Source organism: Lepus europaeus, chromosome 4 (assembly GCF_033115175.1).
Source record: "Lepus europaeus isolate LE1 chromosome 4, mLepTim1.pri, whole genome shotgun sequence".
NCBI lineage: Eukaryota > Metazoa > Chordata > Mammalia > Lagomorpha > Leporidae > Lepus > Lepus europaeus.
The window spans coordinates 38687294-38704606 of NC_084830.1; the positions used below are offsets into that span (position 1 = coordinate 38687294).

The 17313-nt window shown below is 40.6% G+C and overlaps 1 protein-coding gene across 2 annotated transcripts in view; it reads left to right on the forward strand.

Annotated features, from left to right (window-relative positions):
* Positions 1–380: 380 nt before the first annotated feature.
* LRP12 (LDL receptor related protein 12) overlaps positions 381–17313 on the forward strand; it is an 80266-nt gene continuing 63333 nt past the window's right edge. For both annotated transcript variants that reach the window (XM_062188120.1, XM_062188122.1), the window contains exon 1: positions 381–553. In XM_062188120.1, the coding sequence (XP_062044104.1) occupies positions 475–553 (79 nt within the window). In that variant the 5' untranslated portion in view covers positions 381–474. The remainder of the gene's footprint in view (positions 554–17313) is intronic.

A 17313-nucleotide genomic window follows, 5' to 3' on the forward strand; every position in this document is an offset into this window, starting at 1 on the left:
ATTGGCCCTGCCTTGCTCCTCGGGCTCCAGTCGCGAGGAAATGGGCCCCCAGCCTTGGAAAGTCCAGCGGCGCGCGGGGCGGGAACCAAAGCAGGCGAGCCAGGGGATTGCCGATCGCACGGATGAGCGCGAGCGCCGGCTGGGGCTCCGTCTGGCGGGTGGAGGCGCCGGCTGTCCTGGGCGGCGCGAGGCCGCAGTCCCGAGTTCGCCCTCCGCTCGCCTCGCGCCGGCGGGCGCGCCGCCTGCCCCGGCCCCCGGGAAGGCCGCCCGGCGTGGGGCTCTCGCTCCGCCGGGGGTGGGAGCCGGCGAGCGGCTGAGGGAGGAGGGAGGCGGCGCGCGCGGGCGGCGGCCCCTCCCCTCCCCCTCCCGCCGCCGCCGCGGAGAGCGCAGGGAGCAGCCTGGGGCTCGGCGGCGGCGGCGTCTGGCCCCGGCTCCTCCTCCATCTCCTCCTCGCTCCCTCCATCTGCCGTGGTTATGGCCCGTCGCTGGAGCACAAAAGAGTCTCCGCGGTGGAGGTCTGCGCTGCTCTTGCTGTGCCTCGCTGGGGTGTACGGTGAGTGTCCGCGTCCCCGCGCCCCGCTGACCGAACAAAGCTGGGGCGACCCCGGGCCCCCGAGGCCTCCTCCGGGTCGGGGGTTCCACGGGAGACCCCGGTAGGGGGGAGGAGACCCTGGCCGCCGGCGGGACAAAGACCCGGCGAGGGGGTGGATGCGGCGGGAGGGCTTTCCCCTCACCGGAGATGCTGGAGCCCACTCGCCCACCTCCTAGACCCTCGGGGAGTGGGAGAGAGGCTGGGGTCCGGGCCGGGGCTCTGGTGGAGCGAGGAGGTGGGCTGGTGCACCTGGGTCCTGCGCTCGAGGGCCCCAGCGCCTCGAGGACTCGCAGCCCCCTTCACGATCCACGCACACAAAGCTGTGTGAGGAAGCCGGGGGGGAGGTCGCCCCTGCCGCCGCCGGGACGGTCCGGCCACCCCCGGGCCCCCTCCGGCTCGGGAAGTTCTCTCCACTGGGAGACTCCCACCGCCCGGCGCCTCGGGGTCCCCGCTCGCTGAGCGCGCGCCCCGCCGCTCCGCTCCCACCACTGCGCCTTGGGGCCGAGGTGCTGTGGATCCCGGGCGTGCAGGGTCCTGTTGGTCCTCCCCGGGAGCAGCGCGCGGGGAGAAGGCCGGGAAAAGAGTTTCCAGCCCCACCTCGGTCTCTTCCCTCTCTCGGGGCGTGCACGTCTGCCTGCACTCCCGCTTCAATGGTCGATTCATCCGTCGTCGCCCGCTCCTCTTGTCACTGTCGCTTTCTGTATTCCAGTCTGCGATCGGGTTAGAGATAGTGCTTTCAGGTTGAGAGAGGGCTGGAGAGAGATGCCGGGAGGACGGGGCTGAATGCTGCGTTGGGGTCAGAACAAGAACTACCTGGGATTAATTGGCAGGCACATCCATCGCTTGGGAGATTTGAATTCCACTTCTGACTTCACCATTTTTAGTTTCTCGGTGAAACGCGTTGAATAGGCATTTCAGAGAACACTGGTAACCTTTCCTTTATGGAGCGTTGCTTTGATTTCTCCAGAAGAAAATAATTAGAAGTTATCGTTCTTTGGTGGATTTTACTTGTAGAAGCTCTGAGTCATTGGCCACCAGCGCTGATTCTCGTGGTGTGAGGGTGGTTGGTGATGGGTTCAGTCAACATGTAATTTGTGAGCAATTACCTCTTTTGAAAGCCTTTATCTATGACATTGAATGTGATGATAACTTTTAAAACCTAAGAAACTACACTAAGTGAAGAATTTAGTGAATTGAAGTGATAAACACCAACAACCAAGAAATAGTGCTTTCTTCGTGTGTTTCGGGATGAATTGCTCTTACCTGATGAGTATGTTGTGGTTTTTGTTTGTTAGAGGGAGGAGAGTGCTTTAGTCCACACTTGATGTGGTGACTGCCCATATGGTGTGCCAGTGTGTCGACCAGGAAAACCAGATCGTGACTTCTGATTGCTAGTTGCATCAAGTGGCTGTGATCTCTGCTTGCCTGAAGACTTGTGGGTTTGGGTCTACACCAGAGATCAATAAGCTATTGTATTGTTTCTTCTAGCTCGAAGTTTTGCTCTAGGCTTGGTGTATTGGCCCAGGAGATAGAAGAAGTGAGAGGCATCTTTAATCTGGAGTAATTAGGAGTGTCCAGTTTTGGCCGCCAGGGTTAACCAGAATTGAATTTGTGGTGTCTGATCAGAATAGATATATAAATGGGCTCTTGTATTGTTACCACTAAAACCTGTGTCTTAGAGTTTGAAGTCTTATTGCCTGTAGGCATAAGAGGCTGTGAACTTCATAATTTGTTTCGGTTCATTCTTTAGGACTTGTACACAAAGTGACTTTCTTGCAGGTATGTATCAAAGGTTTATCACTTTGGAATTTGTTTGGTTAGGAATTGTTAGTAGGCAGAGACTGAAACTCCTCTAACAGTATGAACTCAGATTATAAACCTAGCTGTTGGTTATGCCAGAGGTTGATGTCTCAAACCACAGCAGACTTCAAAGTGTAAGAAAAAAGGAGACAGTGAGCCCAGCAGAATAGTGTGCTGTTAACAGCAGAGAGTACAGGAGCCCTTCACCCTGCCACTGGAGAGATTGTCTTTATAGCTGCATATTTTTGTCCTCTTCAGAATGTGGGATTTATATTAGTAAAAAAAACAAAACAAAACAGCCATACGGTGTGGTGGTGGTGGGAGCTTACATGGCAGTAGTGGGATTTGAATCACTTGAACACATAGTATTTGTGATTTTTAGTCGGTACATACTGAGAAATAAACATCTCTTTGAATCTCTTAGAATAGATAGTAGCTATAACTGCCCTTTATACAGTCAAAAAGTTTTTTTTTAAAAAAAAGTGACTTCAAAAATAATTGAAAAGCTTTGTTAAAACAACTGGATATTCGGAATAACTTTGTACAAAGATCCAGTGAAGAAAAGCAGGTCTAATGGCCAACAATCAGGGAATGGTTCTGCACTGGGTGACTCTTTAACTGTTAACTGCAGCATTAAATGGTTCCACTTGTGCCTTGAGTCTTTAAAACAGCTCATATGCCATTTAAAAAAAAAATTCTATTTGAGTGGTTATATTCTCCATGTGACCATTTCTTAGTGAACTTCGTGTAGTCTCAGACATCATACTTCCAAGTTATATTTTATACACTATACTTCCAGGTTTCTTTTCTGAATGCCAAAGTTTTATTTGCAGCTCTAAATTGTGAAATTAAGTACACTTAATATTTTCTAGAAGTATTTGTTTCAGGATCAATAAATAATTATCTTTCAGGAGCCTGTGGTGTCTTAACTGCTTGAATGTGCCTAACAGGAGGAGAAAGTAACAGGGTGCCCTCTGCCTTTAGAAGTTGAAAGAGGTGAGAACATTAATGGCTCCAGTTGTGAGTTCTGCTGCAGATTGTGCAAGGCCTACAGTAAGGGGAGAAAGTGCGTCTTCATTTCTCACGTAGGGATGTGAGACTCCTGTGTATCCTGTAGTCTTGCCTACCTCCCAAACCCTGATTAGGTGATTGAAACAGATCCACTGCTTTTGTCTTTTTCCCTTCTGTTTGTCTCTCAGGCCAGTGTTTTCTAGTTTTATTTAAACCAGCCCTTAAAATACATTTAACATTGCTTTCAGAAAATACCTAGAAAATAAAACAAAGTTCATAAACTGGTATTGCTGCCTTTGATGCCCTGAGATACTTTCTATTTATTCTCTCTCCTTCTCTCTTTTGTTCATTTACTGACCTGGACTCATTAAATTAATTGTGGACCCACTAATAGATTGCAGTTCTTAGCTTGAAAAACACTGCCCTGGATGAAGCCATAAAAGGTTACTTGAGAATGTTGGTTGTATTGGTGTATCATTTACAGTGGCCCTCACAAGCTGCACATGGTTAGGTTACTTGCTGCCAGAACAGTGAGTAGCAAGAAGAATTCTTCCTGGCATATACTGATTGACCTGTGATAAAATTCATTTTTAAACTGGATTTCAGCTTATTACAGCCAGGAGTCTTTTCTGTGAAAAGTACTGTTCTAGATGTTGTAGTAGCATAAAATACTTGTATTCTTTTTACTCTTGCACTTTATATTTAATGGCTGGATCTTTTCCCATGAATTTTATGGAACAATCAGCAGTACTTTATAAATTTCCACTTTAAGGATAGAGTGTAAGTTCCAATTTTAGGAAGGTTGTAGAAATAACTGGAATATGAGGGGAAAAAATCCAAACCAGATATCAATTACATCTAAAAAAGTCAAACTTGATTATATAAAATAATGTTGGCTAAAATTGAATTAATTGCTTAACATAACCCTTCTTTAAGTTCGGAATCTAAACTATATCTGAATCCTGAGGAGAATATGAAGGTAGGCAGCACATTCCACAAAATTCTAAGTGGTTATCAGACAGAGCATTTTAATTGACTGTTTCCAGTGGGGTAGCTGTATTCCAGAAACAGTAAGGAGTAGATTTGAATGGCGTATGGTAAATGATTTAGTAGATTCCCAGAAAATAAAATCTCCTTTGAAGAAGACATAATAAAATGTTAGGCAAAATGTTAAGACTTTCTTTAGTGATTAGGAAACTTAAAGCTTATCAATAAATTAGGGGAACAAGGAGACCTTCCTGTGTTTCTGATGAGAGATTTTTGTTGTTGTTTGATTTGTTTTTACATTTTATCTGTTACAAAGAAAAGAATGCAAAAAGGAAGCAAATACTTTAAATATACATGAGATTTATATAGATTTAAATAAATAGAAATTATTTTTATTTCAGAATTTTAGAATGAGTTTTAATCCAGTTTTTGCTTCCCAATGAGTAGATGAAAGTTGTTCTAAATTTAGGAATTGTGGGGCTGACATTGTGGCCTGTCTGGTTAAGCCACTGCTTGGATGCCTGCATCTCAGAGAGCCTGGGATTGAGTCTTGTCTTTTCCTTTTCCATCTAGCTTCCTGCTAATGCACCTGAGAAGCAGCAGAGGATAGCCTAAGTATTTGGGTTTCTGCCACCTATGTGAGACATGCATGGGGTTTTTGACTCCTGCCTTCCACCTGGCCCACCCCAGGCTGTTGTGGGCATTTGGGGAATGAACCAGTAGATGAAAGATCTTTCGTGTTTCTCCCCATCTCTGTCACTCTGCCTTTCAAATAAATAAAAACTTAAAAAGCATAAATTTGGGAATTGGTGAGCTCTAATTTTTAAGGTTACCTTTTTCTTTTGTTTCTCCTTCCAATCTCACTGCCAAGAGCTGGGCCAAGCTGAAGCCAAGAGCCAGGAGCTTGCTCCTGGTCTCCCTCATGGGTGGCAGGGGCCCAAGGATTTGGGCCATCTTTGGCTGTTTTCCCAGGCTTATTAGCAGGGAGTTGTATTGGAAGTGGAGCAGCTGGGACATGAACCAGAGCCTGTATAGGATGCCAGAGTCGCAGGCTATGGCTTTACCAAGTTTCTGTTATTTAATCCAGAAAAAGAGAAGATTAAGAACACTTAGTGCAGGAAAGGATATTGTGAATAGTTGTACAACAGATGGCAAAAAGGCATGAGGAGCTAATTTATGAGGAGAAACTAAAGGGTTCTATGGAAAACTTGATTCTAACGGCTGTCATTTTTGTCATTGAAAGAAGTATAGAGCATAACTTCCTACTGTATTTTAACAGTATTTCAGGCAAGAAGCTAAGGATAGGACAAAAGCTAGATTTTTTTTCAAGTTATCTTTTGGACCAAGTTAAATGTTTTAACTAAGTGATCAATAAAGATTGCTGATGTCTTTAGAAGAATCAAGACTATATTGGCAGATAGTGGATTTCAGAACCATCTTGGAAGAATAAAGTGAGTTGTTATCTTTTCTTCTGGATGGTATAGCTTATTTACAGAAGACAGAAGTTTAGTAGGTCTCAAAACTTCCAAATCAATGAAGGTGACAGAAAAAATTTCTAGTTTTCTTCTTTAATAGCTGATAACTCACTCCCTTGCTATTATCAGTCTGGTAAAGAAGTAAAATCATTTTATACTGTTTTTTTGTTTTTGTTTTTGTTTTTGTTTTTATTTGACAGAGTTAGTGAGAGAGACAGAGAAAGGTCTTCCTTCCATTGGTTCACCCCACAAATGGCCGCTATGGCCAGTGTGCTGCACCGATCCGAAGCCAGGAGCCAGGTGCTTCCTCCTGGTCTCCCACGCGGGTGCAGGCACCCAAGGACTTGGGCCATCCTCCACTGCCCTCTTGGGCCACAGCAGAGAGCTGGACTGGAAGAGGAGCAACTAGAACCTGGCGCCCATGTGGGATGCCGGTGCCTCAGGCGGAGGATTAACCAAGTGAGCCACGACGCCGGCCCCCACACTGGTGTTTTTACCACTGAGTGAAACTAACTTGATAGTAGGTATAGATCAGTTTTTGGAAAATGGAATATGGTGCTAATTGTTTAAAATCAGGATTAAATGGAACAAGTAGGATGCTTAGTGGTTGGAATTTGCTTTTCAAACATAAAGAAGAGCGTAAGCCTTCTATTATGACTAATTTCATTAATAGTTAAAGCATCATTTAGGTTTAAAGTACCTACATTGGAGAAAATGTAAGATGAATCTTTGTGTGATATATTCTCAAATACTACTCAGTCTTGAAATTATTGCTTATTCCAATGACACTCAAATCTTTTACTAATTGTTTGAAAACAGAATGCCTTTATTAAAAGCCATGATTAATTCTCAAAATAATTGTGAGGTAGATATTATTATTATTGTTATTAGAAGCAACTGAAGCTTCCAGAGTAGTGATTTTGCTTAAGGTTCACTTCTCACTACTGCTGTTCTCTTCATATAGAGGCCCATTTTTGGTTGACGTCATTGTAATAGCCTTCACTTAGTCTTGGCTCTAGTCTCGCCCTAGATTGATCAGATCATACACAGCAGCAGCCAGAGTAACTTTAAAGTATGAATCTGATTATGTAACTTTCTTACTTAAAACCTAACAGGAATTCCCTATTCTTATAATCCAACACATAATAATCTAAATTGACTAGAGCCTTCATGATCTCTTCTTATCTTTTTGACTTATCTCTTGTCATTCCCCTTAACTGCTGCCCTTCCGCCTGCTGTATACTGTGTTAGTAACTTACTGCATGTGTTTCTCTTGTGTGCAGGGCTTTGTACATACTCTTCCCTCTGTCTGGCTTTGTCTTCCTTCCTCTGCCACTTTCTTTACCAGGCTAACTCCTGCTAACCTTTGAGCTTTCCCTTAGGGGCTAGTTCCTTTGCAGTCTTCCCTGATTCCTCAAAACACAGTGCCATCTTTGTTTTTTAATCTTTATTTTTAACAGATTCATTATGATTTGTAGATACAATTCTAAGAACATGATATCCCCCTTTCTCTTCCTCGTACCATCTTTCTTGTCCCTTTTTCTTTTTTTTTAGTTTTTGAATTAATAAAAAGGCTTAATACTTCATCAACTAAGAAGTTTAGCAAGTAAATAAAAATACCCTAATTTATTGGAAATATAGACAATGGCTATAAGCAACAATTGAATGGAAAAATGAGCATTTCACCCATATACAATAGATTTTAAAGTAGTCAAAGATTATTAAATTGTAGTAGTATATCTTGACCATTGGTTTGACAAAGTTATAAAATAGACTTTTGTAAAACTATATTTGCAGCAGTACTGATACACATAGGCATTTGTTTTCCTTTGTTTTTCATATTTTAGCTCCCACAAAGAACACACAGTATTTGTCTTTCTGGATCCAGCTTATTTCACTCAACATGATGCGTCCATTTTGCTGCAAATGGTAGAATTTCATTCTTTTTTATAACTGCATAATAATAGTCCATTGTGTATATGTATATATGTGTATACATATATATATACACATTGTGTATACATATATATGTGTGTGTGTATATATATATATATATACACACACACCACATTTTTTTTTTTTTGACAGGCAGAGTGGACAGTGAGAGAGAGACAGAGAGAAAGGTCTTCCTTTTGCCGTTGGTTCACCCTCCAATGGCCGCCGCGGTAGGCGCGCTGCGGCCAGCGCACTGCGCTGATCCGAAGCCAGGAGCCAGGTGCTTCTCCTGGTCTCCCAGGAGGGCCCAAGGACTTGGGCCATCCTCCACTGCACTCACGGGCCACAGCAGAGAGCTGGCCTGGAAGAGGGGCAACCGGGACAGGATCGGTGCCCCGACCGGGACTAGAACCCGGTGTGGCGGCGCCTCAAGGCGGAGGATTAGCCTAGTGAGCTGCGGCGCCGGCCCACATTTTCTTTAACCATTCATCGGATGATGGACTCCTTGGTTGGTTCCAAATTTTGGCTGTTGTGAACAGTGCTGCTATAACCATGGTGGTGCAGATATCCCTTTGATACAGTGTGTTCAAGTCTTTTAGGTATATAATCCAGTAGTGAGATTGCTGGATTATATAGCAAGCCTATTTCTAGTTTCTTAAGAAATCTTCACATTGTTTCCCACAGTGGCTTTGTTGATTTACATTCCCACCAACAGTGTATAAAAATGTTCCCCTCTGTCCACATCCTTGCATTTGTTACTTTGTGTTTTGGATTTTCACCGTTTGGACAAGGATGAGGTAATACCTCATTTTGATTTTGATTTGCATTTCCCTGATGGCTAGTGATGTTGAGCACTTTTTCATATATTTGGTGGTCATTTGTGTTTCTTCTTTTGAGAACTGTCTATTGAAGTCCTTTGCCCATTTCTCAAGTGGACTGGTTTTTTTGTTGTTGCGTTTTGTAAGTTGCTGATATATTTGGGATATTAATCCTCTGTCAGATAGGTGGTTTGCAATTATTTTTTCCCATTCTATTGGATGTTACTTCACTCTGTAACACAGTGCCATCTTAAAAGCATCTCAGAGATGGGCCAAGGACCTAAATAGACATTTTTCAAAAGAGGAAATCCAAATGGCCAACAGATACATGAAAAAATTTCAGGATCACAAGCAATCAGGGAAATGCAAATCAAATTTTACGTCACCCTGGTTAGAATGGCTTACATACAGAAATCAACTAACAACAGATGCTGGCGAGGATGTGGGGGAAAAGGCACACTAATCTACTGTTGGTGGGGATGCAAACTGGTAAAGCCACTATGGAAGACAGTTTGGAGATTCCTCAGAAACCTGAATATAGCCCTTTCCACACGACTCAGCCATCCCACTCCTCAGAGTCTACCCAAGGAAAATTAAACTGGCAAATAAAAGAACTATCTGCACATTGTTTATTGCAGCTCAGTTCACAATAGCTAAGACATGGGATCAACCTAAATGCCCATCAACAAAGACTGGATAAAGAAATTATGGAATATGTACTCTATAGAATACTACACAATGGTTAAAAAAAAATGAAATGCGGTCATTTGCAAGACAATGGATAAATCTGAAAAATATCATACTGAGTGAAATAAGCCAGTCCTAAAGGGACAAATATCATATGTTCTGCTTGATCTGTGACAACTAACTGAGCACCTAAAAGGAAGCCTGTAGAAGTGAAACTGACACTATGAGAAACAATGACTTGATCGGTCCTTGTCCTAACTGTTGAGGAACAGCTTACTATTTTATTCTTTTCAACATTTTCTTTTTCTACTTAATACTATTGGTTGAACTCCTTAATTAATACACTGTTATTCTTTGGTGTTTAAATTTAACTGAAAAGTGATCCCTGTTAAAATTAAGAGTGGGAATAAGAGGGAGGAGATGTACAGTTTGGCACATGCTAATGGTAGAGCTAGAAACATGCCATGGGACTCCAAATTCCATTAAGTTGGTAGGTACCAATGCCATCTTACTAGTTAAAGTGATCAGTTTAAGTTCATAATCATAAAGATAGGATTAAGTGTCAAAGGGATCATGTAAATAAGACCAGTGTCTGCTAATAATAATTGATAGAATTAAAAAGGAGAGAATGATCCAACATGGGAAGCGAGATACACAGCAGACTCATAGAATGGCAAATGCCCTGAACAGCACTCTGGCCTCAGAATTAGCCCTTAAGGCATTCAGATCTGGCTAAAAATAAAAAGCCCATGAGAGTTTCTCAGGCATGGAAAGCCAAGACATTGTGGCAAAAAATTACCTAAATGAAAGATCTCTGTGAGTGAGATCCCAGTGGAAAGAACAGGCTATCAAAGAAGGAGGTACCTTTTTCTGAAGGGAGGAGAGAACTTTCACTTTGACTATGACCTTGTCTAAATAAGGTCAGAGTTTATGAACTCAAGAGGCTTCCATAGCCTTGGCAGCTCATGACAAGAGCATCGGGTGATTACTGACATCATAACTAAGAGTGTCAATTGTTAAATCAACAACAGGAGTCACTGTGCACTTACTCCCCATGTAGGATCTGTGTCCTTAATGTGTTGTACTTTGTGAATTAACGGTAAAACTATTCTTCAAACAGTACTTTATACTTTGTGTGTCTGTGCTGGTGCAATCTGTTGAAATCTTTACTTAGTATATATGAAGTTGATCTTCTGTATATAAAGATAATTAAAAATGAATCTTAATGAAGAATGGGATGGGAGAGGGGATAGGAGATGGGATGGTTTGCAGGTGCAAGGGAGGTTATGGGGGGAAAAATTGCTATAATCCAAAAGTTATACTTTCATAATTTATATTTATTAAATAAAAGTTTTCTCAGTAAAAAAAAAAAAAGCATCTCAGAAACGTGATGTGAGCCACAGATGTCAGTCATATAAGGGATTTTAAATGTTCTAGTAGCACTATATAATTGTTTTTGTTACTACAATTAAATAACTGAGACAACTAATTTTATAGAGAAAAAGTTTATTTAGCTCAGAGTTTGGGAGGTTCAAATCCAAAATCTGGTGGTTGCATCTGTGGCCTCTGTGGGAGTGATGGAGGGCCATGGTGGAGCATGTGCTGAGGTTCGTTTTTTTTTTTTTTTTTTTTTTCTTTTTTTAACCATGAATAGATACTGTTTAGGATGCCTTTTCTACATCTCCTAATGTTATTATATGATTTTTCGTTTTGAATTGTTAGTACTTGTATAATCATTTATACTGTTTGATTTCCAAATATTGAGCCTTTCATTCTCAGAATAAACCACTTGGTTTAAAAAAAGAAAAAAAAACTTTACACAGTAAACTTCAACCTTCTAAAGTATACAATTTGGTTATTTTAGCATATTGACAGTATTATGTAACTGTTACCACTAATTCCAGAAATTCTGGTGTAGCCCTTTGTGTGTGGCCTCTTTCACCTAACCAATATAGTATATTCACAATTTATCCATTTTGTAACATGACTGAAAACATCATTCCTTTTTTAAGCCAAATAATATTCCATTTGTCTATATGCCACTTTTTAGTTATTCATCAACTGATAGACATTTAGATAATTTCTGCTTTTTGGCAATATGAATAATGCTGCTGTTAATATTTGTGTATTATTTTCTGTGTGAATATGTATTTTCAATAATTAGGGATATATATGTAGGAGTGGAATTGTTAACTCATATGCTGTGTGTTTACTTTTATGAAAAAACTGCTGATATTATTTTATGTACTACCAGAGTGTATGAAGATTAGTTTCTCCACCACTTGATTGTCTTGACTGTAGCTATCCTAGTGCTTGTTAAGTGTTCCTTCATTGTAGGTTTTTGTTTTTTTTTTTTTTAATTGTATTTCTTTGACAGGCAGGTGGGGTGGGGAGAGAAAGAGAATCTGATGGTTCATTCCTCAAGTGCCTGCAACAGCTGGTGATGGATCAGGTGAAAGATGGAAGCCAGAAGCTCAATAGAGGTCTCCTACATGGTGACAGGAAACCCAGCACTTGAGCCATCCCTGGCTATCTCCCCAGGTGTGCATTATCAGGAAATGGAGTTCAGAGTGGATCAGGGACTTGTACCGAGCTACTCTGATATGGGATGCATACAGTAACATACTGTCTTTGTTACTGTGGTTTTGTAGTAAGTTTTGAGTCAGAATGCGTGACTTAGCGGGGAGCTGGATTGGAAGTGGAGCAGCCAGGACTTGAACTAGTGCTCATATGGGATGCCCACATCTTAACCTGCTACACCACAGTGCCAGCCCCCAATTCCTTGAATTTTTATAAGAGTTTTAGGATTAGTTTGTCAATTTATGGGAGTGAGGACAGCTGGGATTAAATAGAGATTGAATTGAATTGACTCTATAGGGCAATTTGTTAAGAATTGCTATCTTACCAATTTATTTCTCATCCATTAACTTGGGATATCTTTCTATTGATTTGTGTTTAATCTCTTTCAACAGTGTTTTATAGTTTCAAAGTATAAAGTTTTCACTTACTTTGTTAGGTTTACTTGTATTTCATTCTTTTTATTTATTTATATATTTTGAAAGAGTTATGGAGAAAGAGCTTCCATCTGCTGGTTCACTCCATAAATGGCCACGATGGCCAGTGCTGGGGCCAGGCCAAAGCCAGGAGCCTAGAGCTTCATCTGCGTCTCCCACATGGCTGTTAGGGGCCCAGACATTTGGGCCATCTTGCTTTGCTTTTTTCCCAGGCCATTAGCAGGGAGCTGATCAGAAGTGGAACAGCCAGGACACAAACTGGTACCCCTGTGGGGTCCCAGTGTTGCAGGTATCACTTCAACTGCTACACTACAACATGGGCCCCTATTTTAACCTTTTAAAAAATATTTTTAAAATTTATTTTATTTGGGGCCAGCACTGTGGCTCACTTGGCTAATCCTCTGGCTGCGGCGCTGGCATCCCATATGAGCACCAGGTTCTAGTCCTGACTGCTCCTTTTCCAGTCCAGCTCTCTGCCCTGGCCCAGGAAGGCAGTGGAGGATGGCCCAAGGGCTTGGGCTCCTGCACCCACATGGGAGACCAGGAAGAAGCACCTGGCTCCTGGCTTCGGATCTGCACAGCGCCGGCCATGGCGGCCATTTGGGGAGTGAACCAACGGAAAGAACTTTCTCTCTCTCTCTCTCTCTCTCTCACTATCTATAACTCTACCTGTCAAATAAAAAAAAAATTATTTATTTGAAAGGCAGAAAGGCAAGAGATCTCCCGTCTGCAACTTTACTCCCCAAAAACCCACACCAGCTGGGCAAGGCAGGACCAAAACTCAATCCAGGAACTCAATCCAGAATTCCCACTTGGGTTGCAGAGACCCTACCGATGAATCATTACCTGCTGCCTCCCATAGTGAGCATTAGTGGGAAGGTAGAATCCAGAGCTGAGCCAGGACTTGAACACCTGCGTGCCCATATAGGCTGTAGGAATCACAGTGGGGGTCTTGACTGCTATGCCAAATGCTTCCTTCTGTATTTTACTCTTTTTTATGCTGTTGTAAATTTAACTTTGTCATGTTTGTTTTCAGATTGTCGTTGTTAGAACATAGGAATGCATGTTTTCTTCTAGCCTGTGACCTTTCTGAACTTGTTTATTAGCTCTAGTAGGTTTTTTGAATTCCTTAGGATTTTTTTATATACAAGATCATGTCATGTGTGCAAAGATAGTTCTTTCCTTCCAGTCTGGATGGGTTTTTTTTCCCTTATGTAATTACTTTCACTAAAATCTTCATACAGTGTTGGATAGAAATGGCAAGAGTAGACATTCTTATATTTATTTATAATTACTTTTTAAATAATTGTGTTAACCATCTTATTGTTGTTGAAACTGAGAGTATGATAAATCGAACTTATAGTATTTTCTCCATATTTGAAATTTCACATAATAAAGCAAAAGAAACAGGTGTTTAAATACTTAAAAAACAATTGCAGCAAAATTTGCAACCACATTCTCTTTCATTATTTTGACTTCTTAGCTCCTTAGATTTTCTTCTCCATCTCCCTTACTGCTTTAGTTTTTAGGGAATGAGGGGGATCCCATTTCATCATTCTTGAAATCTTTAATGAGATGGAATCTTATTTTTTCTGAAACATTTTTGAATTGTATTCTTCCTGTCCTACCCACCCCCAAGAATTTGTGAGTTGTATATATTCTTGGGTGTACATAGTGGAAAATTTTTTTTTTATTTTGCCCTCACACTTGAATGGTGATTTGACTGGATATGGAATTCCAGGCTGCAAAATTTTCTTTCAGAATTCTGTATATGTTACTTTAGGTTGCCATTTTGAGTCTTATAATTTCCTTTTTGTATTTAGAGTTTATAATTTTCACCAGTGTGTTTCTGTGTGTGTGTGTGTGTGTGTATATATATATATATATATATATATATATATATATATGACTGGAGATGTATTACTGTTTGGCATTTGGTGGGCCATTTTATCTGAACATACTGATATTTTCTAAAACACGTTTGCATGAAAATATGTATATTTGTGTGAATACATACACACACACACACACACACATATATAAATTTCTTTTTATCCTTTAAGTTCCCTTCTTCTAGAACTTCTAACTTACTATTTTTGTCTCTTAGATTTTGTATCCTTGTTTTCTACAGTTGAAAGATTCTTCAGTTTTCTAAATTGTAATTTGTCTATAATATGTCTACTTCCAAATAATTTTCTGTCTTTATGACAACTTGGTGTTTTAAATTAGTTATGGAATTGATTTGTATCTTTCTTATCCTTCCCCAGAATTCTAACTCTTCAGCTCTCCAACTCTCCTTCCCCATCCCCTTTTCCCAACTCACTCCTGAGGATATGACAGGAACTACTGGTCCTTTCCTCAGAAAATAATCTCCATGAGCACATTCAGGAAAAATAATTATACATAGTGTCATGTGAGTCTAGAACTTCTGAAGCTCGTTGATAAACTCTACATACCACCTGGAACCACCTGGGAGCTTGTTAGAAATGCAGAGCCTCAGACCATGCCCCAGATACTCAACTGAACTCTTCATCTTAACAACGTCCTGATGCTTTGTTTCATGTTCAAGTTGGGGAAGCTTTGCTGTAAGTGGTTAGAAACAGTTTCTGTAGACTGGTATATGATCTATAAATACGTTTATTTTTCTCTTATCTTGCCCCCTTTAAAAAATTTAACCATGTCTATGATATCCTCTTGAGCACTTTTTAAAAGAAATCATGCCTTGATCACAAGTTACATTACATGGAATAGCATGAGACAAAGAGGGACTGATGTATATACCCATTCTTAGAATAATAGCAAACGCTTACGTAACAGTTACTATGGGCCAGGCAGCTTTCTAGTCACTGTGTTTGTGTGTCTTAGTTCACTTGGGCTGCTACAGTAACAAACCATGAACTAGATGCCATATAAACAAAATTTCATTCTCACTGGCTGGAGGCTGTGAAGTGCAAGATGAAGGAACTGGCAGATTCGGTGCCGGGTAAGGGCCCACTTTTTGGATCATAGACAGTGCCGTCTAGCTATGCCCTTTCATGGCGGAAAGGGCTGGCTAGCTCTCTGGGGTCTCTTTTATAAGGTCATGAATCCTATTCATGATGGCAGAGCCCTCAGGACCCAATTACCTCACAAAATCCCTAATGCCTACTACTTTATACCTTTACTTTGGAGGTAAGAATTTCAACATATATTTCAGGAGTTCAAACACTCAGAACATATAACTTTGTGTGTTCATGTGTGTATGTGAGACACAAAGAGAAATAATTTATTTACAGCAGTTCTATCAGCCTAGATACTGTTAATATTTCAATTTTAAAATAAAAAATGGAAGCACAGAGAAGTTAAGTATCTTAGGCAGAATCACATAATCGTTAAAACAGAGAGTAAGAATTTAAATCCATATAGCATGGCTCTAGAATTTGTGCTCTTAACCATTGCATACAATCCATTGTACTGCTTCTTTGTACTTTCATTTAGAGAGCTCCTTCAACTCACTGCAGCTCGTGAACAAGCTGATTAATTCCTGATACATTTACTCAGTTTATTTCATTACTAGAATTCATGTGCTTGTGGTATTGCTGATAGATGAGCCAGAAGTGCCAGATCATAAATGTTTTCTGAATTCACTTTGGTTTGCTATTAATTGAGATTTCTAAATGGCAAGGTGCTGAGTTATTGAATTTTATCCTGCCTATGTGAATGTTTGTTGTTAGGCTATTAAATAACTTATATAAATACTTTTTACATCAAATGTTAATTTCCTTAGTCTATGGACAAAAGATAATTTATAGAAATGGTAATTGGATGACTAATAAAATCAGAAACAAAAATTAATTTCAAAAAGTCAAAGAAGTGCAAATAAATACCATCTATCACTTTAGTAAATATGTAAAAATAAAACTTTCCTATTAGATGTTCAAAATGTTCAGTAAAGACATAAAAATAGCGTGGATTAGGGTTCAATAAAATGCATTCATACTTGACTAGTAGAATTGATAAGCTTTTGCTGATAGGTTTATTTGTATTATTTAACATGTCTTTTGCATTTTTCTATATAATTTTATTCATAAATCATTTAATGTTGAACATTAGATATTTAATTTTTACCGTTTTGTTCACATAAATAATGTTATAATTACATCTTCCTTACTATTGAGTCATAAAAGTTGGAGTTACTGGGTCAAAAGTTGGAGTATTTTAAAGAATCTCAATAACAGCACTGTATTTTTATTCAGTGCTTACTATGTGCCAGTTTTTGCTTTACATGCTTTATATATATTTATTTCATCTGTAATGAAAACTATGAGATGGGGGTGTGTTTTGACCCAGCAGTGAGAGTGCTGCTTTGGGAAGCCCACATCCCACGTCGAGTGCCAGATTGTGAGTCCAGTGACCATAATGGTGGTCTCTAAATATCATTCCTTACTGAAAGGATCCAGAAGTCACTGAGTGAATGTCCAATTCCAGTTGGGGGTAGAACATACAAAAGGTGAGCCTGAAAATTCTGTTGTGTCAGAAAGCAAGGAAGCTACAGTAGTTCATGCCAGAAAGATAAGTGCGATATATAGGGTCATACATGAGTCAAGGATGAGAGAACTTAAGCAGTTCCTTAAAAAGAGTAATGAAGGGGCACATATTTGTGCAGCGGTTGAGACATTGCTTAGGACACCGGCATCCCATGTCACGGTACCTGGGTTCAAGTCTCAGCTTTGCTCCTGATTCCAGTTTCCTGTTACTGTGCACCGTGGAAGGCAACAGGTTGATGGCTCAAGTATTTGGGTTCTTGCCAGTTATACCATGTGGAGAACCAGATTGAGCAATTAGCTCCTGGGCATTTGGGAAGTGAATCTGTGGATGGGAGATGTCTATGTCTCCCTCTGTCTGTCTGTCTCTCTTTCTCTCTCAAAAGTAAGTAAATAAACAATAGTGAAGACTGTTGGCAGAAATGCACTGAATGTGTAAAAATTTCTTGGCTCATAGTGGTAGTCTTGTAA